The sequence below is a fragment of the Pseudonaja textilis genome, chromosome 17 (genome assembly GCF_049901715.1).
Source record: "Pseudonaja textilis isolate UNSWEBS1 chromosome 17, rPseTex1.2, whole genome shotgun sequence".
In the NCBI taxonomy this organism is placed as follows: Eukaryota; Metazoa; Chordata; class Lepidosauria; order Squamata; family Elapidae; genus Pseudonaja; species Pseudonaja textilis.
In genome coordinates, this window is record NC_142006.1 from 3,235,843 (window position 1) to 3,263,634 (window position 27,792).

Sequence of the window (27,792 nt, forward strand, 5' to 3'; positions counted from 1 at the left end):
AGTCGCTTACAAGGTATAAGTATAAACATGGTTATGAATACATGAAATGGAGCCTTGCAGGCATCGACCTCTCTGTGGCTGAAGTCGTCTTTCCTGCCATCCAGTCTGGTGCGGTTAACCTTGAGTTTGTACCTAGTGTGTGCTCTTGTGTTGTTGTGGTTGAGGCTGAAGTAGTCACTGACAGGTAGGACATTGCAATGCATGATTTTATATACTGTATTTAGATCGGACCGGCGGCGTAGTGCTAGGTTGGTCTAGGTCTAGCTCTCTTTCTCTTCCCGTGAGAAAGCGTGCCATCTGGAGGAGGAAACTTTCCCCAAAGTTTTCTTTTTCTCCTCCCCAAAGTTCTTTCCCAAACGCGGGGCGCTTTTTTTTTTCCTTTTTTGCTTTCTTCTTTTTTTTAAACGCTGCAAAAATAAAATAAAATATTAAAAAAAAAAAGACCGACTCTGGTGGGACTCGAACCCACAACCTTTGAATGACTCCGTCCCGTCATTGATCTAGAAGTCCAATGCGCTATCCATTGCGCCACAGAGCCCCACGCGGTCTCGCAGCGCAGCCTGCCCGCCCTCTGCTCCGGCCCATAAGCCCCGGCGGAGCTGCTTCCTTCCCATTCCCTTGCTTTGCATTGGCCTCGCTGGAGTTTGGGGGGGTTGGAAGGGTGGGAGGCGTCCGTGGGAAGCGATGGGGTCCGCGGGACCAGCGCCAGCCGCGCCCCCCTTCCCGTTTGCAGAAGGAGGGTCTCTCTGTCTCTCCCCCGACCCCAAATGCATTGCCACCCACCCACCCCCGCGTTGCTTTTCGCGTGCAACTTGGGGCGCTGTGTGCACGGTGCGTTGCACGGGTGCAAACGCCTGGGCGGGGGTCTTTGGGGAGGGGGGTTCTCCCCCATCCTCCTGCGTGCAATTCTGCATCGCTCCGCCAAGTCCGGAACAATTTGCACGGGGGAAGAAACCGAGAGATCATCCACCCCACCCCCACTCACCTGGGCAGGGGTCTTTGGGGAGGGGTTCTCCCCCTCCTCCTGCGTGCAATTCTGCATCGCCACGCCAAGTCCGGAACAATTTGCAGATAGAGAGAGAGAGGGGGGAAGAAACCGAGAGATCATCCATCCTCACCCCCACTCACCTGAGCAGGGGTCTTTGGGGAGGGTTTCTTCCCCCTCCTCCTGCGTGCAATTCTGCATCGCCCCGCCAAGTCTGGAACAATTTACAGAGAGAGAGAGAGAAGAAACCGAGAGATCATCCATCCCACCCCCACTCACCTGAGCAGGGATCTTTGGGGAGGGGTTTCTCCCCCCTCCTCCTGCGTGCAATTCTGCATCGCCCCGCCAAGTCCGGAACAATTTCCACAGAGATAAAGAGAAGAAACGGAGCAATCAGACCCCACTCCCCCTTAACGCCCCCAACCCCTTTACGCCAGGGTCCCGTGGCCGGGAACGCGGCGAGGAACTACAACTCCCGCCGTGCCTTGCGGGGAGAAGGCGAGGTCCGCGGGCGCCCCCTGGAGGGTCCTCTGGGCTCTGCCGAGCCGGAGCGGCTCTTTTTCCAGCATCTCTTCGGAGGCTGCTTCGGAATTACGCCTCCTCCTTCTCCCGCTGCCGCTGCCGCCCTTCGCATGGGCAAGGCTGGGCCAAGCAGGTGCAAGCCGGGACGGGAAGGAAACGCCGGTGGCTCAGCGGATTTCGGCTCTGCCAAGCAGCTGGAGGAGGAGGAGGAGGAGGAAGAGGAGGAGGAGGAAGGAGCGCCCGATCCTGAGCTTGGGGGGAGGAGTGGGGGGCGCGCTGCCACGCAGGGGCTGGATCGGGGCGAGCAGCAGCCCAATTCGCCTCCAAACGGGATGCGGGGAACGCCCGACCCTGGCTGCAGGTGGGTGGCGGCGGGAAGAGGGCACAGGGAGGGGGGTGTCCCGGCTGCCAGGAGGATACGATCATGGGGAACAAAAGGGGGAGGGGTGCTCCCCCTCCCCATTTCCTCCAAGCCCCTCCCCCCTTTCCATCCGACTTCTATCTTCCCTCCTCCCAGTATAATTGGAAAGAGGGGACGGGGTGGAAGAGGAGAAGCCCCCCCCCTCTTTGAAATTGGGGTGGGGGGAGTCTTTATAGTCAAACCCCTGCCAGCCTGGCTCTTCACTTCATCCCCCCCCTCCAAGGAAATGAGACTCTCCTTCCTGGGTTGGGGTTGCGTCCCCCCCATCAGCCCACCTTCCCCAATGGGGCCAGGGGTCCTCCCAGTCCCAGCTGGGTGGGGTTTGGGGGCAAGTCAACAATCCAAAATCCCCCCACACACACACACACACACACTGCCTCTTTCCAAACATTGCAGCAAAATCCCTGCCCTCTGGCCCGGCCCTGGTTACCTCAAAACTAAACCACCACCCCAAAAAATTGGGATGACTATATAGGGGTTTCTCTTATGTATACGGGAGCTGGCGGGACGTTTTTGCCTGCCAGTGCCATAGGCAAAGAGTGTGGTTATTATTATTATTATTTATTGTGGGTGCATGTTAATAATGTTCCATGCGTGGAGCTTTTGCCAGCAAGTCCACAATATGGGCAGAAGGAAAGGAGAAAGGGACGGATTATATGTTAAGGAACGGGGACGGGGGGGGGGGGGAGAAACACCTCCCCACCTTCTCCACACACACACACACACACCCCCGTGGGTTTAAATCATCTTTAAGCCACAGAGCATCAAACGGTGTGATCAGACGGCTGGAAGAGGCAACCGAAGCGCTTCTCCACCCCTGCAGTAGAAGATGCAGGGTGAGCTTGCAAAAAAAAACAAAAAAATAGCCCCTTGTCCCCCCCACCCTCAACCCTGGCTTAGCCAGCATTGACTCCGCAGTCCTTCTGAACGGGCTTGGACTAAAAAGCCCATCGCCTCCCAGCCAGTTTGCTAGTTAAGCGGGGAGAGAGAGAGAGGGAGAGAGAGAGAGAGAGAGAGATCGTTACGAATGTTTGTGGTTATAAAACGGTGCTGGATTCATTCTAGCTGTATCGCTTCGGTGCCTGACTCAGAACATAGAATAACAGTGTTTGGCAAGGGGCCTCCAAGGTCTTCTAGTCCAACCCCTACTCAAACAGGAGACCCCCCCACCAAACCGTTCTGGATAAGTGGCTGTCCAGTTTCTTCTTGAAAACCTCCGGCGACTTCAAATGGACATTTCCTTCCCCCCTCCTCTCGCCACGATTTCTTTAAAATAATGATAATAATAATAATAGTAATAATTGGCACAGGGTAAGGAGTGGGAAGGTCTTGGCCAACACACTTCAATAGTTCAGATCACGTTTTGCAAGTATTCTGAGCCATTCCGCTTCTCGTGCTTCTAATTTCCGCCGGTTGGTAGCGCAAACTTCTCTTTGTGGTTTTTGCAAGGTCAGAGAGAGGGATTTGGGGCTGGGGGTTTTCTTCCTCTTATTATTTGGCGAATGTGACGGCAGGTAAAATAGTAAGTTTAAAAAAAAAAAAACTTCTTGAAATTCCAGAAGATTTTCCTTGGTGAATCCATGGCGAAGTCATTGTTGTTTTTTCAGGTCAGGCAAGGCTAAAACGTTTGGATCCCATTTGAATCCGGAGAAAACTTGACTCTTGCCTTGTGGATTTCAAAAATCTCTGTCTGGGTGGTGAATTTAGGGCTCGTTGTATACAGGGAGGAAAAACAGGCAGTTGAATGAATTCAAAAAAAAGTTTAGCTCTTGCTAAAAGGGTCAGGAGGTTGTGTGAACACAGCTGGATAGTAGCAGGGTGATCCAGAAGATGGGCTGAGAGAAGGAAGGGAAGGAACTGCAATTTTGCCGCTTGCCATTTTTAAAAGATAATGCATCGGTAAAGCATTTCTAAAAGGGGAAACCGGCCTTGCTCGCAAACGAACGTGCAGAAAATCCAGTTTCAAAGCAGCAGTCGAAGAGTCCTAGGTACGAAGGGAGGCAAACTGGGAGAGGAGAGAATATTTTAAAATTTAGTTTCCAGCAGCGAAGAATTTCACCTGGATCCATTTGTCTCTGTGGGAGACACCAGATGTTACTGTGCTTTCGGAGTCGGTTAGCAGGTGAGGTTGGCGAAAGCCGGGGTTGTAGGAGAGGGCATAATTTTCTGCTTAGCCAAGTAGGGAGGTTTTATGAAAAGGGCCCACGGGGTAGGATTGCCCAAGAGTGAAACGCCGCCTGAAGGCGTGATGGGAAGGCCTCAGCCATCTAATCTGGAGAGGAGGGCACGGCCGGGCCGTGTCAAAAGCAATCCTGCAAGAAAAAAGTAATAATAATCAGCTGAAAACGAGTCGCCTGGTTAGCATATGCAAAGGAAGGAAGCGAGGAAGGATCACAACCCCTGAGCATATTCCTGAAGGGAGCAGCAGAGATGAGGACGTGGCTACGGATTAGGTCCTGAGGTGGCCTAAGTGAACAGGTGAGAGAGAGAGAGAGGGAGGGAGGGAGAGAGAAAGAGAGGGAGAGAGAGAGAGAGAGAGAGATTCAAAACTCACTAGAGATGGTTGGAAACCATAGAGGTGGGAAGGTAGATGTTAGATGAAAAAAGAAAGTCTGGGATGAGGAAAACCGTCTCGATGTTCCTCTTTCGGGAGGAGGAAAGGAAACGATTTCTAACTGCCATCCTCAAGCTTGGGTTCTCCCCAAAGTGCATTTTCCAAAGGCAATCGGGCTTGGTTTCCCGTTGAAGACGTTTCGCTTCTCATCCAAGAAGCTTCTTTAGTTCTTCAGAAGACAACTGGACTTCGTTCTTCCTTGGAGATGTTTCACTTCTCATCCAAGAAGCTTCTTCAGTTCTCACCCCAGAAGAAGCTTCTTCGGTCAGAACTGAAGAAGCTTCTTGGATGAGAAGTGAAACATCTTCAAAGAAAAGTACAGTTGGGGGCGGGGGAAAAGAGCATTTTGGGGGCCAACCATGACCTGGATGACTGAGAACCTTCATCAAGTTGGGATTGGCAGCAAAAGAGGACCCATTTCCCCAAACGTTTGGTTTTAGAACGTCCTGGGTCAAAGAATCTTTATTTCTTTATTTATCCATAACATTGGCCTGGAAACTCTTGTGGTGAGATGTGAAGCTGAGGAGATCAGAAGGCCCTTTTGGATAGGCGAATCTTTTTTCTCTAGATTCCAGCAGACGTAGGCTGAAGTCTGTAATCTCTTTTGTAGGTTTGCAAATCCTTCTCCCCTTTGCTCCAAAATTCTTCCTCCCGGGCAAAATTATTTTTTAGGGTGGGTGGCACACAATTTTAGCTGGCGCCTTCCTACCTTTGCCATTGGGACTTTCGTGCGTGCTTCTGGGTCCTATCTCCGCAACGGGTTGCAAGACAGAACGAGGCGAGGAAGGTGCCCCAAAACATTAAGGAACCTTTCTCAGGACCATGGAAAGCTGGATTGCAAAGCCCAAAGTGACTTTATCCAAAAAGAGGGACTTCCAGGCCAATTGCTTATAAATGCGACTTTTTCTAGCGGCATCTAAAGAGCTGTGATACTCAATTAGTTTCTAGCACCCCTTCGCTTTTCTTTAAAATGTTTTCATCCTGTAAAGAACTTTTGACTTCCCTGTAAGGGCATGTGAGTTATAAGCCTGGACAGGGTGGAATTTTTTTTTCCAACTTAGGGTTAAATTCTGCATTTTTCCTGCTTATACCTATGTGTGGGTGTGGGTATATGCGTAATGGTTATCTTTTGAGAGCTGAATGCAACAACATTTCATTTTAACGTATACTGATTAGTGTACATTTAAAGTGACAATATAGTTGTGTTCTGTTCTGTTCTGTTCCGTTCAGTTTTGTTCATTCCACTCTATTCTTGTAATCTCTTCTCTTCCCTTCCCTTCCATTCTATAGTCTATTTTGATGTCTCTTCTACTCTACTCTACTCTACTTATACTTACTCTACTCTATTCTATTCTTGTTCTAGTCTATTCCAATTTCTATTTTATTCTATATTCTATTTTGATGTTTCTTCTATACTTACTCTATTCTATTCTTGTTCTATTCTATTCCAATTTCTATTCTATCCCAATTTCTATTCTATTCTAGTTTCTATTCTATTCCAAGTTCTTTTCTATTCTATTCTGTACTATTCTTTACCTTTTGGAATTAAACCTCACCTACCTGTCCTTTTTGCAAACCACCTGAAGACTCATTATTTGAAAATTTCCGCTCTAGGAGCAGAAAGTTGGCTTCCAGCAGCATTATTTCTTCTGGAAGGTGCTGGAAAGCATTCGATTTGATTTACAGTCAAATGAACTGCAAATAAATGCAGTGAAATGTTTTTTTTTTATTCCGGTCTTAACTTAATTCCAATAGTTTAACTCGGTAGTTTTAGTCATTAATAGTTTTAGTTAAACTATAATAGCTTAACTTAACACTTTTAAGTTAAAGTCTTTAATTTCATAGCCAGTTTCTTCTGCTGTCTGTGCATTTTAAAATTTCCTGGCTGACCTGAAGTCTCAGTAACTTCCAACTTGGTGGATTTGGTGTTAATGTTCAGCTGGGAAAGGTAGAATTGTATGCTGAATCTGCTTTATTTAAAATAAAATTCTTTTGGCCTTGACTAAGTAAATAATAGACGGGTGAGTATCTGCTGTTCAGAAAATTGAACTGAGCCCAGCTTGGGACCAAAGGTTTTACCAGTGCTATTTTCTGAAGCTCCTGAGATTAGAAAGATTGATTTGACTCAATCTTTATTACGGTCATAACCAGCATAAAGATTGGAGATAAAAGTAGCTATTTCAGAGATGAGCAACCAAGGGAAAACTCAAGAGGGATCATATCTTGCATAGAATCTCCCCTCATCAAAGAAGACTGGAGTTACAATAATTAAAATATTGTAATTATTGTAATAGCAGCAACTGTGTCCTGGAATGCCTTTGGACTTTTAGCCTAACTCTTTGGACTTTTTTTAACTCTTGTTTTTAATCAGGTGATGCTCCGAACAGCGTCCTCTCTATTTGGAGAAAGGGAAGGGAAGAAAGAAGCGAGGGAAAACTTTCAATAATCGGAAGATTAACCAAGATCAGGAGGCTGCATTTCTCACAGTACGTTGGATCCAATTAAATACACTTTTTTTCTTCTTCTTCCTAAAATTAATTTAAGGCACAAATGTAGCAAAGAGAGATGAATTCGTCCAGCTTAAATAAATATTTGCGCAGGATTTATTCTCTCTGCATCTCTTTGGGGCTTTACTTAGAACATAGAATAGCAGGGTTTGGAAAAGGGGCCTCTGAGATCCACTAGTCCACCCAGGAGATCTCAAACCACTCCAGATAAACAGCTGCCTAGTTTGTTCTTGAAAACCTCCGGCGACTTCAAATGGGATTTTTATTTTCCTGTTGTTTTTTTCCCCCCACTTCCTTTTTCTTTCAGGCCAATATGATGCGTTGGGTGACCCTCCTTTCATTCTCGGTCATTTTCCGCCTGTTTTTTGACCTGCCCTGGGTTCAAATCGTGCCAGCCCTTTTCATATTCTACTTGGGCTCCGGTGGATGGAAGTTCCTCCGTATTTTCGCCAAGACCATCAAACGAGATGCCACGTAAGTCACAGCATTTCTTCCTTCCTTTCCCTTTGGGATACAGGTGGATCCCCAAAATTTCTGTGGCTAAGGGAAGCAGTTAAGGCAGCTTTGCCCCGTTCTACGACCTTCCTATGATCTTCCGCCATTGTTAAACGAAATCCCTGCCATGGTTCAGCTAGTCCCGCGCTTGTCAGCTTTGCTGTAGACTTTGCTTGCCAGAAGGTTGCAAAAAGAGGATCGTGTGACCTATAACCGTTATAAATACGAGAGGCTGAATTTTGGACCATGTGACCACGTTGGGGTTGCCGCAGCAGTCGTAAGTGTGAAAAATGGTCATAAGTCACTTTTTTCCGGTGCCGTTCTAACTTGGAACGGTCACTAAATGAACTGTCAAGTTCTATCTGTAAGCCAAACTTTCACGGCATTCTTTCTGCGCCGTAAAATGGACTTGTTTGATAACCAGGTTAAGGCAAAAATGAGCTTGTTCGATAACCAAGTTAAAGCAAAAAAACGAGCTTGTTCGAAAATCAGGTTAAGGCAAAAATTAGCTTGTTTGATAACCAGGTTAAAGCAAAAATTAGCTTGTTCGATAACCAGGTTAAGGCAAAAAATGAGCTTATTCAATAACCAGGTTAAAGCAAAAATTAGCTTGTTCGATAACCAGGTTAAAGCAAAAACTCAGCTTGTTCGATAACTGGGTTAAAGCAAAAATAACCCTAACCCTATTAGGGGTTAGAAAATTGGCACAAAGTGACAAAAAATAATCGTAATAACAATCTTGATTTAACTTTGAAAAAGAAACCAGGCTCCTAAACTTTGGGGCATTCCTTTCCCTTGTTTGGTCGCATTTTTTTCATTTTATTTCTGTCTTTCCAACTGGCTGCTGGAAAAGAGCAAAGAAGAGAAAACGCTATTTATTTTTGCACCCTCGTAAACCTTCAGCACGGTGTCCTGCTGTTCAGGGGTTATTTTGTTTATTGATTAACTCTCCCTCCGCAAAGGGAACACTCGGATTTGGGAGGGGAAATATATGCAAAGTGGAAAAGGAAAAACCAGAAGGCTGATTCGGGAAACGCCGGCAGATTGCATCAGCCCCACTGTGGGCCGCCGGTGCGTCGAACGCCTTCACAGTTTCAGGAGTGTCTTAATCAGTTAGCAAAGCACGTCAGAAAAGGCGGACAACCTGATTTCATGAGGCAGGGAGTTCCACGGGCTCGCAGATACGAACCTTTCCTCTCTGCCCGACATGCGAGGTAGACTTGGCAGAAAACGGAAGGTGGGACTGAGAAGCCGAAAGAACCGACGGCTTCATTTGTCGCGGCTAAACAATTTTTATTTTTTTTTAATAAATGTGGCTGGGGATTCGTTCTCGAGACAGCTACCAAATCTTCCCGGAAGACCTGTGTTGTGTCCCTTCCAGGAATTAAAGTCTCCCTCCCTGGCCATCTTTCTCCCCGGCGTGCCAGATTTCCACCACAACCCTCTTAAAGCCGATGATGCCAAGGCGTTGCGTCCTTCTGGCCCGACCAGTTTTTCCAGCAAATCAAAAAAAGAGAAGAAGAATAAAAGCCAAGAATTTGCAACGCTTGCAGAGGTTGAACCCTGGGAATCGGCAGACGCCGCAAAAGGCATGCTGACTCTTGTTGGGCGGACGCCAGGGGAGGCCGACAACAGCAATCAAAATTGTGTAGGCCGGGCAGGGTTTGTGCAGGGCGTTTTTAACTCCATCAAGCAGCTGAAGGTTGCGTTTGCCACGGCTCCTCCTCCGCCGAGGCTGCCCCACCCGCTTTGGACATGGAACCAGACGTCTGGGTTTCTGTATATGTGTCTGTGTGTGATTGTGCAGCGCGGTTGCACAGTTGCTAAGCTGTGGTTGGAGGTGCAGGTCTGGCGGGGTTGGCGATGAGTGACTTCCTCTGCAGAGTTTCCAGCATCTGGAGACAATCTCGTCCAAAGTTGATAATAAAGGATTGCATTCACTGAACCCTAAAAAGGCTGGAGGGGGAGGGGGAGGCTCCTTTGAGGCTGTCTAGACTCACCCCCTGGCTAAGGCGAGAAATCCAGAACGAGACTCTTTCTGGCCCAGGTCCTGTTGAAAGTCCTTGACCCTTCCTTCGTTTCGAGATAGGCTTTAATCTAAATCTGTCTTTCTGTAGCTGACATTTCATAACCCAGCTAAGTGGCAGCATCAGTGCTAGAAATGGAAGAAGTTTGGGGGGGAAGAGGAGGAAGAGGAGGAGGAGGGAGGAGGAGGAGGAATGAGAATGATTGTGGAACCTTGTTGCTCTCTGAGCTTGGCTGTTTTCTTGCAGACGTTTCATGACCCAACTAAGTAGTATCGTCAGTGCTAGAAGGGAATGAGATTTGGGGAGAAGCGGGGGAGGAGGAGGAGGAGGAGGAGGGCTGTAGAGTCCTTGGTGCTCCCTGAGCTGGATGGCTTTCTTGTTTCATGACCCAGCTAGGTAACATCATCAGCGCCAGTGAGTGTGGAGTTTCCTCCGTGTTTATATACAGCAGCCTGCCCTGCCGGGATTAGTGGCCATGGAGTTTTCCCCTCAGCCGTTCTCTGATTAGGGAATTGTTTTCTGTTTGGTTGTTTGCCTGGGGTTCGTCCCTGCTTATCTGGGTTTTGGTTGCCAGGGAGGCAGGAGGTGTTTCTATTCTTTTAGATTCCTTCTTAGTTTAGGCCGGTTATCGAGTTGCTAATTATCTAGCTGGGTAGTGAAACCTTTGCAAGCAGATATCCCAACTCAGAGAGCTTCAAGGACTCTTCCGTCCAACCCTGAGCTACAGAGATTGATTCCCTTATATTGGAAACAAAACAAAACATAATCTCTCCTTCCACCACCAACTACGAAGGACGGTCTGAAAAGACTCCGTGCCATCCCTGCCCCTCTCACCTGAAAAAGACTAGGAGACATCCCTTCCTCTTCTCAGGATGGCCAGAAGGATTAATCTTGAAAAAGAGACATAACCAAGGCAAAAGAAGAGAAACCGGAGTTCAGGCCAGAACTGTCAACTGAAAAAGCATCTCAGACTTAAAACTTACCATGTTTTGACAACATTCTCTGACTGTAATTGCATAACAATAGCAATAGCTGTAGCACTTAGACTTATATACCGCTTTACAGTGCTTTACAGCCCTCTCTAAGCGGTTTACACAGCCTCTGGCCCCCCAACAATCTGGGTCCTCATTTGACCCACCTGGGAAGGATGAGGAGGCTGAGTCAACCTGGAGCCTGGTGAGATTCCAACTGCCAAATTGCAGGCAGCCGGCAGTCAGCAGAAGGAGCCCGCAGTCCTGCGCTCACTGCTTCACTGCAGCGCATTAAAGTTGCATTAGCATGCAGGTGTCTCGAGTCTACCTTGACGCTTGTCCCAAAGGTGCTTCTTGAAAAGGCAACTGAGATTTCTTGGCTTTTCCAGGAAGACGTTTTTTGCTTCTCATCCAAGTAGCTTAATGAAGAACTGAAGAAGCTTCTGGGATGAGAAGCGAAACCTCTTCCAGGAAAAAGCAAGTCCAATTTGCCTTCTGAAGAATGGAAGAAGCTTCTGGGATGAGAAGCGACACCTCTTCAAGGAAAAACCAAGTCCTTTTCAAAAAGCACTTTTGGGACAACCGTGACCTGGATGACTGAGAATCTCCACAGAGGTTTACCTTGACGCTTCAGCACCTTGTCCTGTTTTTGGTAGGACCGCCAGGACCGTCCTGTCAACCCGCCTGAAGATCTGGTGGTATGTGAAACACCGCACCACCATCCCCAAGATCTTCCAGCAGACGGTGCAGAGACATCCGGAGAAGGTAGCCCTCATCTTCCAAGGCACGGGAGAAACGTGGACTTTCCGCCAGCTGGATGACTACTCCAACCAGGTGGCCAACTTCTTCTACGAGCAGGGCTTCCGCTCGGGGGATGCTATTGCCCTCTTCATGGAGTCCTGCAACCAGTACGTTGGCCTGTGGCTCGGACTGGCCAAGATCGGGGTGGAGGCGGCTCTCCTAAACTCCAACGTGCGGCAAGAATCCTTGGTCCACTGCATCAAAATCTCCCATGCCAAGGCGGTCATATTTGGAAGTGAGCTGGCTGAAGGTAAGGTGACCACAGGGTGGGGAAGAGGGAAAAAAAGGAGAAACCAGAGGTTGGATTGGTCCTGAATGGTCAACCAGAGTTGGTTGACTCTTTTCTTGTAGAGAAAAGTAAAGTCTTACATTTAGGCAAGAATAATCAAAAGTACACATACTTAGGAGAAACATTTTATGTTGTACAGGTCACCTTCAAGAAGTGAGGGGAGCCGAATGTCAACTCATAAAGCATTTTTATGGCCATTTTATAGTTCCCAACAGAAAGGGAGGGGGGAAAGCAATGGTGGGATTCAAATTTTTTTACTAATGGTTCTGTGGGCTTGGTGGGCGTGGCAGGGGAAGGATACTGTAAAATCTCCAGTCAGAGGTGGTTTTTGCCAGTTTTCTGAACTACTCAAAATTTCCGCTACCGGTTCTCCAGAACCGCTCAGAACCTGCTGAATACCATCTCTGGGGGAAAGCGATTTGAAAGAGCAATGCGGCAGCTGGGAATCGGAAATGCATTCCATGTATAGTTTTTCAGAGGTTGTAACTAGGTGACTGAAGTTTCTGCCACGCAAAAATCTAACTGGAGAGCATGATCGATGACTCTGGGCTATGGATGTGTCCCATTGGAGAATATGAATTACAATACACCCAGGGGGTGGGGGAAAACCAGGGTCAAGGGTGACAATGAATGATGTGTCTCAGAGTCGGCTACACCCAGGCAGTGCCGGAGATGTGAACTCCCAATAAATCCTTTTGAAGTTTTGGAAGTTCGGATCGAGACTCATGATTTAATTGGGGTAACTGCTGGAATCCTGACAGCAGGCTTAATAGCAGTAACTGTGAGAGGGATCTTGGAGTCGTAGTGGACAACCAGCTAAATATGAGCCAACCGTTTGCAGCGGCAGGCAAAAAAAGCCAATGCAATCCTAAGTTGCATTAACAGAGGGATATAATCAAGATCAAGGGAGGTACTAATACCACTCTATAAAGCCTTAGTAAGATCACACCTAGAGTACTGCATCCAGAAGAGAAGGACCAGGGGAGACAGGATAGCAGTCTTCCAATATTTGAGGGTCGTTGTTAGAACAAGAAACCTCCCAAGATGCCCCACGAGCTCCCAAACGTAGCCAGACAAACTGACCACAATTCTCTTTTTTGTCTCTTCTCCTAGCCTTGAAGGAAATCCAGCCCTGCTTGGAGAAATCCATCCGTCTCTTCTGCTCCGGCGATCGGCAGGCCGTCAACTCCTTGCCTGGGGTGGAAGATCTCGACCCTCTGGTTGAGAAGGCCCAGCGCCAGCCGCCCAACCCACCGGACAAGGGATTCCTAGGTATGGTCTCTGGGCCCACCTGTGGCTCTATCCCCACGGCCAGCCTGGCACCACCCTTCAGCCTGGAATTCAGGGGGAGGGGAGATTGTTGTCCCATGCAGTCCTCCCTCCCTAAAGGAGGATGAAGGTGGGAGCCATGAAGAGCCCAGATCCTGCTCAGCCTGCAGAGAAAAAATAGCCGTAGCCCTTAGACTCATACACCGCTTCACAGCGCTTCACAGCCCTCTCTAAGCGGTTTACAGAGTCAGCCTATTTGTCCCCCCAACAACCTGGGTCCACATTTTACCCGCCTTGGAGGGATGAAAGGATGAGTCAACCTTGAGCCAATCGGGATCGAACTGCAGGCAGTGGACAGAGTTAGACGGCAATACCGCATTCTAACCATGGTACTACCACGGCTCTTAGATAAAATATAGGATGGCTGGAGGGATGGAGAGATAGATAATGGATGGATCGCTAGCTAGATGATAGCTAGTTAGCTAGATAGATGATAGGTTTTTACCCACCTCGGGGGGGATGGAAGGCTGAGTCAACCTTGAACCCGGTGAGGTTCGAACTGCCAAATTGCAGGCAGCTGGCAGTCGGCAGAAACGGCCTGCAGTACTGCACTCAACCACTGCACCACCGAGGCTCGGGAAAGGGAAAGGCTGGGACAACGGAGAGTTGGTGCTCCAGAGATAATTCTGGTTGCAAAAGGCAGATTTCTGAAAAACTCCTTGTCCTTTGCAAATCCCTGAACGTCTCGGAAGTTCTCCACGTTCTTTTAATCTCCTGAGGTTCTTCGTGTTTTCCTTGTAAACTCCTGAAGTTCTCCATGTTCTTTGAGACTCCCAAAGTTCTCCATGTTCTTTTAATCTCCTGAGGTTCTTCGTGTTTTCCTTGTAAACTCCTGAAGTTCTCCATGTTCTTTGCCCACTTCCCTGAAAATCTCCATGGTGTTCTTTTTTTCTTTCCAGATAAACTCTTCTACATTTACACTTCCGGAACGACCGGCTTGCCCAAGGCAGCCATCATCGTCCACAGCAGGTCAGTGAAAAGAAAAAAGGGATTTCTCCCATGGTTCAGGCCTCCCCGTTTCCTCAAGAACCCCCTCAAGACGGGCTGGCCCCCCACCCAAACTGACTCGGAGCTCTCCTTTCTCGGAGCAGGTATTTCCGGATGGCGACTCTGGTCCACGGCGGCTTCCGCATGACGCCCGACGACGTGGTTTATGACACCCTCCCTCTCTACCACGCAGCAGGTAAATCCCCTCCCTCCCCGAAATAGCTCCCCCCAAGTAAGGCATCATAATAATAATTTTTTAAAAATGGGGGGAAGGGGGCTGTGTGCATGTCAGATTTTGGCCTGATAGCCAGTCCGTCTCCTGCGATGTTTCTTCATCTCTCCGTTGGGCCTTCTAAGCCGGAGGGGTGGAGGGTCGGACTGGCCTTGAATTGGGCTGAAAAGGTGAAAGAGCAAATCAATTGGCCGCCACTAAAGCAGGAGGAAGCTGCCCCTTGAGTAGCTAGGTTTCTCCTTGCAGGGAGAGATGTTTGGTGGGAAGGGAAGGTTGCTCAGATCTTTGGTCCGAAGCATTGCAATACAAAATCGATCCAAGGATCCATCTACCGTGTCTGTCTGTCTGTCTGTCTGTCTACCTATCTATCATCCATCTCATCCTTCCCTCTGTCCATCTTCTTCCCTTCTTTCTCTCCTTCCTTTCCTTCCCTCCCTCCCTTTTCTTCCTTCCTTCTTCTCTCTCCTTTCCTCCCTTCCTTTCCTCTCCTCCCTCCTTCTCCTCCCTCTTCTCCCTCCCTCTCTCCCTTCCTTCCATCATCCATCCATCCTTTTCTTCCTTCCTTCCTTTCCTCCCTCTTCTCCCTCCCTCCCTCTCACTCTCCCTCCCTTCCTTCCATCATCCATCCATCCTTTCCTTCCTTCCTTCCTTTCCTCCTCTTCTCCCTCCCTCCCTCTCACTCTCCCTCCCTTACTTCCATCATCCATCCATCCTTTCCTTCCTTCCTTCCTTCCTTTCCTCCCTCTTCTCCCTCCCTCCCTCCCTCTCACTCTCCCTCCCTTCCTTCCATCATCCATCCATCCATCCATCCATCCTTTCTTTCCTTCCTTCCTTCCTTCCTTCCTTCCTTCCTTCCTTCCTTCCTTCCTTCCTTCCTTCCTTCCTTTCCTCCCTCTTCTCCCTCCCTCCCTCCCTCTCACTCTCCCTCCCTTCCTTCCGTCATCCATCCATCCATCCATTGCTCCCTTCCTCCCTATTTATTTTTATCCCCTTGTATTCTTCCCTTAGGAAACATTGTCGGAGTCGGGCAGTGCCTCCTGCACGGAATGACGGTGGTGATCCGGAGGAAGTTTTCGGCCTCTCATTTTTGGGACGATTGTGTCAAGTACAACTGCACGGTGAGGCAGGGTGGACCCTCAGCGGGAGGGAAGAGGGATCACAGGTCTATTTGTGTGTGTGTGAGAGAGAGAGAGAGGGAGGGAGAGAGAAAACAGAGAGGAGAAAGAAAGGAGAGAGAGGGAGAGAAGGGAAGGGAGTAGGAGAGAGAAAGAAAGACAGAAACAGAGAGAGAAACAGAGGGGAGGGAGAGAGAGGGAGAAAGAGAAAGACAGAAAACAGGAGAGAGAGAGAAAGGAGGGGGGGAATGAGAGAAAGACAGAAAACAGAGGAGAAAGAGGGAGAAAGAAAGGAGAGAGAGGGAGAGAGAGAGAGAGAGAGGAGAGAAAGAGAAAGACAAAAAACAGAGAGGAGAGAGAGAGAGATTCTGTTTAATAGCTGTGCAAAACAGCAGCTTAGTTCATCAAATGCCACATCAGACCCTTGTTTGCCTTCCGGCTTAATCCTGGCTTTTCTTCCTGTTCAGATTTTTAAATATCCCCGGGGTGTAGGCACCCAAAGGAAGGTAAACATTTAATAAACGGGCTCCGTTTCCCCCCCCTTTGGTGGTTTTTAAAATTTTAAATCAAAAACAGACAGAACTGATGTAGAATTGGCACCTCGGATCATTCATGATTGGGAAATTCTCACCCGACATGGACTTCTTTTTTTAAAAAAAATTATTATTAAAAATTATTTTATTTTATTTTATTTTATTTATTTTATTATTTTATTTTTTTATTTTTTATTTAGGCACCTAAGCAGACCAAGGCTTCTAGAACAAATAAGTCATGTCGGGGTGGGGTGGGGGGGAATTTAATCAGTTTTATGCAAGATTCAAACGAGTTGAAGGAACACGCCGATGTCTCTGATCTCCAAAATTTATGCAAAGGTTTAGACATGGGTTGCGGTTTCTAAACACAAATCCAAGCCATAAATCTAAGCCCAATCTTAAAAGACAAATATTAAGACACAATCTTAAAAGACAAACATCCTAATTCAGAGGTCTCCAGACTTGACAACTTTAAGACTTGTGGACTTCAACTCCCAGAATTCCCCAGCCAGCATATTTTACTCTCTTGTAATCCCTTCCTCTGCAATCTCCACTTCAGGAGGTTAAGAGAAAAAAGAAACAGGCATTGCACCAAGGGCTCCAATTACAATTGGGATTATTATTATTATTATTATTATTATTATTATTATTATTATTATTATTTAACATGAAACTCAGTCAACTGAACATTTAAAAATATATCACAGATATCATTGACTGGTGCTGATTATTGATACGGATTGCTGCCAACAATAAATTATTATTATAAACTTTTATTCTTTTAAACATGAAACTCAGCCAACTGAACATTTAAAAATAGATCACAAATATCATTGACTGGGGCTGATGGTTGATACGAGTTGCTGACAGCATCCTAGGTGTCGACCAAGTATCTTCTTAAGATGTACAATGTTCCGAGTAGCGCAGGTTTTTTTGCAGTTCGGCTGGTGTTATTGCTGCAATTTCTTGATGTGCTTTATAAAATTCTTGGACATGGTACCAAGTGCCCCGAGAACCATGGGTATCATTGTCACAATCGTGTAGTTTCAATATTTTGTGAATTTTTTTCCCCCCACTTCTTTTTCTTCGACTCTGGTGTCTCCCGATACCATGATATCAATAAATTGTATGCTTCGGTTTTCGACAACTGCGATATCTGGCATGTTGTGTTGCCAAAGGACAATCCGTCTGCAACGTGAAAGTCCCACCTTGTGAAAGCATCTTCTGAAGGCATCTTGTGCCTTTCAGATTGTACAGTACATCGGAGAGATTTGCCGGTACTTGCTGAACCAGCCGTCCAAAGAGGTGGAGCGTCAGCACCGAGTTCGAATGGCGCTGGGGAACGGCCTGCGGGCCTCCATCTGGAAGGAGTTCAGCGAACGTTTTGGCATCCCTCAGATTGCCGAGTTTTATGGCTCCACCGAGTGCAATTGCAGCGTGGGGAACTTTGACAACAAGGTAGGAGAAGCAAGGAAGAGAGGAAAAAAACCTCTGGAGTTCAGGGCTGAATTGGGGAGCTCTTGGTGGGCTCTCTGAGCTGGGTGGCTTTCTTGCAGACGTTTCATGACCCAGCTGAGTAACATCCTCAGTGCTAGAAGGAAGAGGTGGGGAGGAGGAGGGGGGGACTGTGAGGTCCTTGGTGCTCTCTGAGTTTGGTGGTTTTCTTGTAGACGTTTCATTACCCAACTAGGGAACATCATCTGTGCTAGAAGGGAGTGGGTTTTGCAGAATGAAAGAGGAGGAGAAAGAGAAGAGGAGGAGAAAGAGGAGGACTATGGGGTCCTTGCTGTTCTCTGAGCTGGGTGGCTTTCTTACAGACATTTCATGACCCAACTAGGGAACATCATCAGTGCTAGAAGGGAGTGGGGTTCGTAGAATGGAGGAGGAAGGGGGAGGAGGAAGAGGAGGAGGACTGTGAGGTCCTTGGTGTTTTCTGAGCTGCATGGCTTTCTTGCAGACATTTCATTGCCCTACTAGGGAACATCATCAGTGGTAGAAGGGAGAGGTGTGGGGGGAGGAGGGGAGACTGTGAGGTCTTTGATGCTCTCTGAGTTTGGTGGTTTTCTTGTAGTCGTTTCATTACCCAACTAGGGAACATTATCAGTGCTAGAAGGGAATGGGTTTTGCAGGGAGAAAGAGGAGGACTATGGGGTCCTTGGTGTTCTCTGAGCTGGGTGGCTTTCTTACAGACATTTCATGACCCAACTAGGGAACATCATCAGTGCTAGAAGGGAGAGGGGAGGAAGAGGAGGACTGTGGGGTCCTTGATGCTCTCTGACCTTGGTAGTTTACTTGCAGACATTTCGTTGCCCAACTAGGGAACATCATCAGTGCTAGATGGAAGCAGGCTTTGTGGAGTGGAGGAGAAGGAAGGGGAGCAGTCAAATGACATTGAGGATGAAGTGGATTTTCCCTCGTTGGGTCATGAAAAGCCAACCACCCAGCTCAGAGAGCACCAAGGGCTCCACAGGAGAAGTTGTGCCCAGGGGGACAACACTAGTCCTCCCTGTTCTTCTTCTGAGCCCGTTTCTCCACATTTCTCCCCTCTGCAGTTGGGGGCCTGTGGCTTCAACAGCAGAATCTTGCCCCACGTTTACCCCATCAAGTTGGTGCAAGTCAACGAAGACACCATGGAGCTGATCCGGGGACCAGATGGGCTCTGCGTGAGGTGTAAACCAGGTGAGACCAGGAAGTGGAGGCGATGGAGGACTATGATAAATGGAGTGTCTGCTTAGTCTTGAGAGCTGCAAGGATGGTCTTTGCACAGTATTGGAAAAATGAGAGAACACCCCATGAATGAGGAAGATAATCCGGAAGATACGATCAAAGCTCTTTCTCCTTTTATTTATTTTTTATTTTTTATCTTGTGGATCTTTTTTTGTAACTTCATTTCCAAATTCTTAAGTTTGTCTTGCAGTGCGAATTCTTGTTTCCTTTTTTTTTCTTTATTTCTTCGTATTGTGAATGCTATTGTTAGTCCTCTTGTGTGTATTCTTTTGTGGCGTCCTCCCCAAGTTTTGAAGCTGAAGTTAAATTCTTGAGCCTAGGGGAATGGGAGGGGGGGAATTTCTTGGAGCGTATGTGGCTAGACATAATAGCATTTTTCTTCTACGTCAAGGTCATGTTATTTCTGCACCTGGGTGAGAGGACGTCTCAAGTTGGGACGGATGGTGATTGGGGCGTGTGATGCGATGATGGGTGCAGGGGGTGAATTTGTAATTTTTTACTTATTGCAAGGAAACACGGAACTTTCAGATTCGGTATTTCTCAGATGTGACAGTTTACTATCCAAATAAAACAGAACTTTTGAGAGGATGCCTGCCTCGGAGTTATTTGTTGGAGTGGAGGCGTTCTGGAACGCTGACGCTGATGGCGGAAGCTTCTTAGATGCCTTCAACCTCACGTTCTGCTGCAAGCATCAGAAGACCTCCAAGGGCCTGGTGGACCCCCAGAATCCCGAAAAAATCTCAAATCCAGCCTTCTTCCTTCCTCTTTGTCCCCAGGGGAACCCGGCCAGCTGGTGGGGCGCATCGTCCAAAGCGACCCGTTGCAGCGTTTTGATGGCTACCTCAACCACGAGGCCAACAACAAGAAAATAGCCCGAGATGTCTTCACCAAAGGCGACTCTGCCTACCTCTCAGGTGAACCTTCCTCTGTTCTTCTTTTGGGGTATAATAATTCTCACTAGACGGGAAAAAAAAAGGTGGTAAAATGGCAGGCCAGGTTCCCTCCACAACCAGGCCCACTCAGCCACAGTTGGGCTCCCTTGTGGCCATAAGCCGAGGACGCCCCAGTGATCAAGAAGGCGAGGCCTGCTGTGCGCTTTCCAACGCGGCCCTCGTGGGTGTCGTCCCTCAGGTGACGTCCTGGTGATGGACGAACTGGGCTACCTGTATTTCCGAGACCGGACCGGGGACACTTTCCGCTGGAAGGGCGAGAACGTCTCCACGACGGAGGTGGAGGGCACCCTCAGCCGCCTCCTCAACATGGCGGACGTGGTGGTGTACGGCGTGGCCGTGCCAGGTCAGTGGGGACCACCAAGGACAACCGGGGCGGGGTGGATTGGAAGTGAGGAATGGCGGTTTTTCACACACACACCCTCACAATCGGTCTCACCTCACATAAGAGACCTCCCAAATATATATTTTATTTCTTTCTTACTTACTTTATTTACTTACTCACTGACTTATTTAATTGTCTGTTTATTTATTTACTTAGTATTTACTTTATTTATGTATTCAATTATTTATTTAACAATTTACTTATTTATTTAATTGTCCATTTAATTATTTACTTACTTAGCATTTACTTTGTTTATTCAATTGTTTAATTATTTAGTTGCTTATTATTTATTTATTTACTTACTCTTTACATATTTCTTTAATTAATTTACTTATTCAATTATTCATTTATTTATTTATTTATTTATTTTTACTTGCTTATTAATTTCCTTATTCATTTATTTTCTTTATTTAATTAATGAATTAGCTTATTTATTTTCTTACACTAATTTATTGATTTACTTATTTATTTACTTTTTACTTGCTTATTGATTTCTAATTCATTTATTTTTTCTTTCTTTCTTTAATTTATTTATTTACTTATACTATTTATTTATTTACTTCCTTTTTACTTGCTTTTGGATTTACTTATTCATTCATTTATTTACTTATACTAATTCATTTATTCACTGATTTACTTGTCCTTATTTATTGATCCATTTATTGAATTATTCATTCGCTTATTGATTTACCTGCTTTTTACTTGCTTATTGATTTACTTATTCGCTTCTTCATTTCTTTAATTGTTTGTTATTGATTTACTTACTTTTTGCTTGCTGACTTATTGATTGACTGATGTATTTATTGAGTCATTCGTTCATTTATCTATTTATAAAAAATTTATTGGGGCCGCCCGCCTCACCCTAGGGTTACATCTTTGTGAAAACAAAACCAAAAAAAAATGTTAAAATCAAACCTGAAAACCCCAAGACTCACAGGGAGGGACGGAGTTGGGGGGTGGATTGGGAGGTGGTGGAGGGGGCTGCTGGCGGTTTGCGGGGGGTTCAGGGAGCCCCTAGCTAAGATTCTGCGCAGTTCAGAGAACCCCGAAATCCCACTCCTGGGTGGGCCCACACCCACCCCTCCAAGGAGTCCCCACGTGGCCTGTTTTGGGTGCAAGTAAGTGCAGGTACGCACGGAGACTGGGGGAGGGTGAAAAACAGCCCCCCCGGAAGTTTGGGGAGGCTGGAAATGGGCCTCCGGAGCCCGGGGAGGCCATTTTCATCCTCCCAGAGATTCAAGGAAAGCCTCCGGAGTCCGGGGAGGAAAAAAAATGCCCCCCCCCCCCACCACCACGGTGCAGGAGGCCGACTAGGCCACACCCACCATGGCCCTGCCTACACAGCAACTGAGCAGAGCACCCCTTGCTGATATTTTTTACACCCACCCCCTGGAAGACGGGTTGGGTTATTACTCCATCGACCCCTTCCTCAGTCAAAGAGAATTTTGACGGCCTGGTGGGGGTTTTATTGTATTTTTTATTATTATTTTTTAGGCACGGAAGGGAAAGCTGGCATGGCGGCCGTGGTAGATAAGGAGCACACCTGCAACTTGGAGAGCTTTGCTGCAGAAATGAAGAAATCGCTGCCCGCTTACGCCCGGCCGGTGTTCCTGCGGTTGCTGAAGGAAGTGCACCAGACAAGTGAGTCCCCTCCGCGGGCCGTTGAAACAAGCTCCCATGTTGGTTTGCATCAGGTGCACCGTTGTACAATTGGGCGTTGCATGACGGAGATGGCTAGTTTGCTCCTAAGGGCCAGAACCAGGGGTGGGATGCTACTGGTTCGGCCTGGTTCTATAGAACCTGGAGTTGTGAAGAGGCAGCTGACGCCGAACCGGTTTGGTGTTTGGCCCACCTGCCGGCCCGGGCTCTAGGCTGTCCTTTATTCCTTGCTTTTCCCTCCTCAGCTTCTTTGCGCGGCACAGCTGAGGTTGAAAAAGCAGGAAACGGGGATTTTCAAATGCTGCGCACCCCAGCGCAGCGCTTGTCAGCTGTCCAGGCGGCACAGCTGATGATTTCTTGCAAACGCTACACACACGATTGTCCCCAGTTCGGAGAACCGGCAAATCGCTCCACTGGCTGGCCGCTCCCCACCCACTCACTGCTTTCTAGCTAATCTAAAAGCAGAGCCGAACCTTCCTTAGGACTGAAGCTTTTCAGTGCAGACTCAGGTAGCCGATTGCAGATAGATAGATCTCTAAGTGAATCTGTGATTCTGTGAGCAACTCAATCTGCCTGCCTGCTTTGCCTGCTTTTGGGTAAAAGTTGCTCTTTTTTGTTTTTATAAAAAGTTCAATATTTACATACATGGTGTGTTGTGAATTAATTTTGTGAGTTTGCTTGCAAGTAAATTTTATGTGACAGACTCAGGTAGCCGATTGCAGATAGATAGATCTCTAAGTGAATCTGTGATTCTGTAAGCAACTCAATCTGCCTGCCTGCTTTGCCTGCTTTTGGATAAAAGTTGCTCTTTTTTATAAAAAAAATAATCAATATTTACATAAATATTTATAATATTTATAATATTTACATACAAGCCATGCCCACCCAGTCACATGACCACCAAGCCACACCCCCAGAACCAGTTGTTAAGAAATATGAATCCCTCCCCTGGCCAGAACATCAGAATAATTCCTCTTTTTTTCTTTCTTTCTTTCTTTCTTTCTTTCTTTCTTTCTTTCTTTCTTTCTTCTTCCTTCCTTCCTTCGTTCATTCCTTCCTTCCTCCTTTCTTTCTTTCTTCCTTCCTTCCTTCCTTCCTTCCTCCTTTCTTTCTTTCTTTCTTTCTTTCTTTCTTTCTTTCTTTCTTTCTTTCTTTCTTTCTTCTTCCTTCCTTCCTTTCTTTCTTTCTTTCTTTCTTTCTTTCTTTCTTTCTTTCTTTCTTTCTTTCTTTCTTTCTTTCTTTCTTTTCTTCTTTCTTTCTTTCTTCCTTCCTTCCTTCCTTCCTTCCTTCTTCTTTCTTTCTTTCTTTCTTTCTTTCTTTCTTTCTTTCTTTCTTTCTTTCTTTCTTTCTTTCTTTCTTTCTTCTTTCCTTCCTTCCTTCCTTCCTTTCTTCCTCCTTTGTTCTTTCTTTTTCTTTCTTTCTTCTTTCCTTCGTTTCTCACTCTGCTAGATGAAAGATAAAACCCCAACAACTTCCCTTTAAAAGATACATCGTGAGCAGGGGAAAGATTGTCAGTTTAGTTTTCTTCGCGTTGCCAAAAGCAGAGGGAAACTTACCCAAAGGGTGCTATATCCCTTAATGCGTCTGTGTCTTTCTTTTTCTCCCCCTCCTCCTCCTCCTTCCCCTGCCACTTTCCTCTTAGGCACCTTCAAGTTCCAGAAGGTCGAACTGCGGAAAGAAGGATACGATCCCACGGTGGTGAAAGATAAATTATTTTACTTGGACCCTCGAGAATGCCGGTATAAGCCCTTGGACGAAGAAACCTTTGGAAAAATCCAGTCGGGACAAATCAAACTGTAAAAAGGGGCGGGTGGGTGTGAGACATCGAAAGGACATTTCTCTTCCCTCTCGGAAACTCATCACATCCTTTGGTACGAGGACTGGGATTACAACGGGGTTGGAAAACTGGAAATGACCAAGTCAGTTTCTGGGTTCGGGTCCCCCCCCACCGCCCTTGTTACCAATCACCTCTTGATGTGATGCCAAACTAGAGGTGTGTGTGGTGGTGGTGGGGGGAACGGGTAAATTACCATTAGCGTTTCCTGAAAAAGGCAAAAATTAGGGGTTTTTTGTTTTGTTTTAATTGTGTGATTTCCAGCAGTGAGGATGATTTTGCCTAGCGTCATCTTTACTGAAGCACAGATGATGATATATGGCAGTGATGGCGAACCTACGACACGTGTGCCATTTGTGCTGGCATGCGAGCCGCAGCCAAACTTACCGCACTGCGCATGTGCGTGCCTCACAGCTGATTTTTCAGTTGGTTTGAGGCCTTTGCCGGCCTCCCAGAGGCTTGGAAAAAGCCTCTGCAAGGCTTTTCTGGACAAACGGTAGGCCCGTTTCGTCACTTACTGTAATTCCAGAAGTGACAAAACGGGCCTATTATTCGGCCTGAAAAGCCTTTGCGTAGGCTTTTTCCAAGCTTCTGGGAGGCCGAAAAAGGCCTCAAACCAGCCAAAAAAAAATCAGCTGTGAGGTGCAGTGCAGGCAGGGGGGTTTGTGTGTGCATGCGCAGGGGGCGTGGGGGGGGCACATTGCATTTTGGGTGCTGGCATGCAAGTGTGCGCGCGCTAATGCACGTGCAATTTTGGGCACAGGAGCCCCAAAAGGTTAGCCACCACTGATATATGGCTTTCTTTTCTCATGTTGGAAAAATAAGGGGGGGGGGGGTTTCTTGCAAGGACTAACTTTCTTGATCCCTTAGCTCGGACTCCAAAGCTCATCACGCTCCCCGACTTAGGATGATGGTTGGGATGATACCCTCCCCCCAACCAAGCATCTTAAACCACCAAGGAACTGCGGTGTTGGGAATTACCTCCAGGGGGCGACCTTGCACTGTCTTTTCTCTGCTTGATCAGCCATTCCTATATTTATTTTATAGGGGTTTTCTCTAGTTTTTCCTTTTCATTTTTACGGGTTGCTATTTGCAAAAGCACAAAACAGGCCAGCCTGGCTTATCCATCCTAACTCTGGTTTTTTTTTCCCCAGGATGATTTTATTTTATTTTTGGCACTTAATTTATCCACCTTTTAATCACACGGGGCTGTCTTCCGAAATGGAGGAAGAGGGTGGATTTGCCTTCCAAAGTCAGACCTTCACACACTCGCTGAAAGAGCAAACAAAAAGCATTGGGTTTTTTTTCCCCCAGTGTAATAATGCAATACTGGGATGACCCAAAGGGGCGTGGCACAAAAAGGAACAAAGTCCCCAAAGTAGGCAAAGTCCCTTTAATTCCTCCAACTTGGCCCCCAATGTCCAGTTATCATTCGGCTGGAGCAAAAAACTCTCCCAAGAACAGTCTTTAAAGGGAAGAAATTCAGTCCGAACCCAAAGTACATATAGATTATAAATAAAAAACCAACACAAACCATGCTGCAGCAATTAACGAGACAGGGCAGGATAAGAAATTGCAGACTTCCAAAAGATAACAAAACACACACAGTTGGGAGGATGCCAGAACCCAGATAAGCCTCGACAAACAAAGATAATTCACGCTTTGCTTCCAGCAAGGTGCTGTGCGCAAACACCCCTTTTATCCTGTTTTCCCAGCTGCAGCTAATGAAGGGAATCAGGGCCCTTTTCTCCCCTATAACCCATGTTGCTCCCTTATCCGTTCCTCCCTGGGTGCCCAAGGATGAAGAGGGGATGGGCCTGGGCTGAATGTCCAGCTAGACTGTGCCCTTCCCCAGTTTCATCCACAGCCGCCGGAGCCACACTCCCACTCCCTGTCAGCTGCTCGACCTCCCCCTTGGAGTCAGAACAGAAATACACCCAGGCCTGGACGCGTGAATCCAGTTTGGCCTCGGGTTGGTTTCTAATGCACGCCCATGTTTCTTCTGTTCTTTGACTTTTTAAAAACCAAAAAGGGCTTTTTAAAAAAATAAAATAAAAACCAGGAGCAAAATGCTATGACGGGCTAATTGTGCCCTGAGCAATTGCTTGCCTGTCCAGTTTTCCCCGTTCCAAACCTTCCTAGCGGGAACCTTCCGGCCTTGCTGCTTTTCAGAAGTTTGAGATTTATGATCTGATATTCTGTACTGCTCTTAAACCGTCTGAAAGTCCAGCTCAAATTAGCTTCCCCTCTCCTTTTTTCCCCCCCTCCCTTTTGATGCGGTGCGAAAACTCAGGCTGGAACTGATGATATTCCGCCAGAAGCTTCCCAAACTTTTGAGATCGGTAGCTTTTCGAGGAGGATCCTGCTGTATTTTTAAAAAATGCGATGAGATCTCTCTCTCTCTCTCATGCTTGCTCGCATGAGGGAGACTCCGAGCTGCAGCAACAGACAGAGCATGCGCTTTGTGAAGAGTGCCACAGGTCCAATGCATCAGGAAACAGAATTATAGGGTGTCTAGTCGAATCCCTGCGAAACCGACGCTAAACAGGCGCCCCTCCTGATATTCTGCAATTTTGGAGGTCTCTGCTCAGCTTCAGGTTTGGAATGGAGAGGACTAGACTGGCCAAACCGGTTTCTATAAATGGTTTTTTTTTAAAAAAAATAATAATTATGCAGGCAGCATTCTGTTTCCAGAGGCGTGTGACACCCTCTTATGGTCTTCCTGGAAATGAAGTCCGCACGAACCTTGCAAATAGAATAGAATAGAATTCTTTCTTGGCCACCAAGGAATTTTGTTTCCGGCGCATAAATCCCTCCCCAGTTTCTTTGTAAACCATCCCACCAACTGAATTTCCCACAAGGCTTAGCAGCCACGCAGGATAGGAGGTTTGAAAAGATGCTGCGGATAGCGTTGTGGGCTGGGCGGGGAAAAAAACCCCTCCTCCCTTCCTGAGGATGCCTCATGTCATTTCAAAACTCCCTTTCCTTCCCCCCCCACCCCACCCCCCCAAAAAGCAAGCAATAATGGCTTTGGAGGACCTGGCTTTGGGCCAGCGACCCTCGTCGTCTTTCTACGTCGATCTGTGTTCTGTGTTATCGGCCAAATGATTTTTTATATATTTTTTTTTTCAATGGGTGTTGTTGCAGCACCGACTCAGGGAATGTTGCAGGGGGGCCTAAGAAGGGACGTATTTGGGGAAGAGGCACTTGCAACCTCCCCCCCCGCTCCAAGACAGCTCTTAATTATGTTCTGAATGGAGGCATGACCGATCGCCCGATCGCAACCTCCCTGCGGTCTTCCTCTGCAAAAGTCCATTTTCCATGGGAATCCAACCCTCACGGCTTGCAAAAGGGATCTTCCCCTGTCCAAGAAGAGAAGGTTTTGGTTTTGCTGGCCAGTATAGTGACCGTGCTTTCCCTCCCTGGACGCTGCCCCAAGGGGGTCTTTTGGGGGGTTAATTACCACCCCCCCCCCCAAGGAGAGGGGAGCCCTGTTTGCAGTTTGTCCCAGCTTTTTAATTATTATTTTTTTAAAACCATTTTGCAGAGGACCAAACTGGCATCCAGATGTACTACTGTCCATGGTCCTGGTTTCTATGCACTGCTGCACAACTCGCCGCCCCCTCTTTGTTTCTTGTGTTCTGGGTGTGTATATCTCCTTTGGTGTGTTGATTACAATCTGGAAAGGTCTGAAAATATTTGGGGCGGCTGCAGAAGAATTGAGAGGGGAAAACGTGCCCGTTGGCTGACAAATGTCTAATAAAACACGAGCGCTTCCTTCTGTTGAGGTTTTCGTACCGTTTTCCCCTCTATTGCAGATCGTTGCCTTGCCTCAAAGTCCTAAAAGCTGCTAATAAACCAGGGTGGACAGTCATGGAAGGATGAGAGGACAGAGGGGATACCCCCATGCCTGGCGCCCTGTGTGCGTGCAAACGCACAAACTCGTCCCCGCACCCTGTTTGAGATGCACAGAGAGGATTCCTGTGTGCCTTCCTGCCCGCGGTTTGCTTAGAGGTGGTCTGACATCATCCTAAAAAGCCAGGCAGGAAAAATTGGGAGTGTGCACCAGGAAGGAACCACCAATCAAACCTGCGGTGGCGTTCTGCAAAGTAAAGAAAAAAAACAAACTGCACCCCTACAGAATGCAGAATAACAGAGCAGGAAGGGACTTTGGAGGTCTTCTAGTCCAACCCCGCACCCCAGAAAAATGCTTATCCAGTCTCTTTCCCCAAAACCTCCAGCGATGGAGCACCCACAACTGCTGAGGGCAAGCCATTCCATTGGTGATTCGTTGTTCTAACTATCAGGAAATGCCTCCTCAATTCTTCTATCTTGGATTGGTTTCCACCCATCGCTTCTTGTCCTGTCCTCAGGTGCTTTGGAGAAGAGCTTGACCCCCTCTTCTTTCT

At 47.2% G+C, this 27,792-nt stretch overlaps 1 protein-coding gene and 1 non-coding gene across 5 annotated transcripts; one reads left to right on the top strand and one right to left on the bottom strand.

Annotated features, from left to right (window-relative positions):
- On the top strand, positions 1–27,170 carry SLC27A4 (solute carrier family 27 member 4). Of its 4 annotated transcripts, none has more exons than XM_087914580.1 (14): positions 1–184; positions 6,914–7,028; positions 7,357–7,523; positions 11,199–11,593; positions 12,746–12,904; positions 13,861–13,930; positions 14,053–14,144; positions 15,189–15,298; positions 17,077–17,286; positions 18,381–18,507; positions 19,332–19,469; positions 19,687–19,851; positions 21,385–21,531; positions 23,192–27,170. In XM_087914580.1, exons 3-14 carry the CDS (start codon positions 7,363–7,365, stop codon positions 23,347–23,349), a joined length of 1,932 nt encoding a protein of 643 aa, XP_087770706.1. In that variant the 5' UTR covers positions 1–184; positions 6,914–7,028; positions 7,357–7,362; the 3' UTR covers positions 23,350–27,170. The 4 variants fall into 4 exon arrangements, with proteins under 4 accessions (XP_087770706.1, XP_087770705.1, XP_087770709.1 ...); XM_087914579.1 differs by lacking the exon at positions 1–184 and adding an exon at positions 1,534–1,868; XM_087914583.1 differs by lacking the exon at positions 1–184 and adding an exon at positions 3,366–3,442.
- Positions 445–538, bottom strand: TRNAR-UCU (transfer RNA arginine (anticodon UCU)). The gene is made up of 2 exons: positions 502–538; positions 445–480 (listed from the first exon to the last, which is right to left on the bottom strand). It is a non-coding gene; the product is annotated as a tRNA-Arg (tRNA).
- Positions 27,171–27,792: the final 622 nt, after the last annotated feature.

Coding starts and splice junctions, on each gene's coding strand:
- SLC27A4 (XM_087914580.1), top strand. CDS start 7,363: ATGATGCGTTGGGTGACCCTCCTTTCATTCTCGGTCATTTTCCGCCTG. Junction 14,145..15,188: donor CCCTCTCTACCACGCAGCAG/GTAAATCCCCTC, acceptor TTCTTCCCTTAG/GAAACATTGTCGGAGTCGGG. Junction 15,299..17,076: donor GTGTCAAGTACAACTGCACG/GTGAGGCAGGGT, acceptor TGTGCCTTTCAG/ATTGTACAGTACATCGGAGA.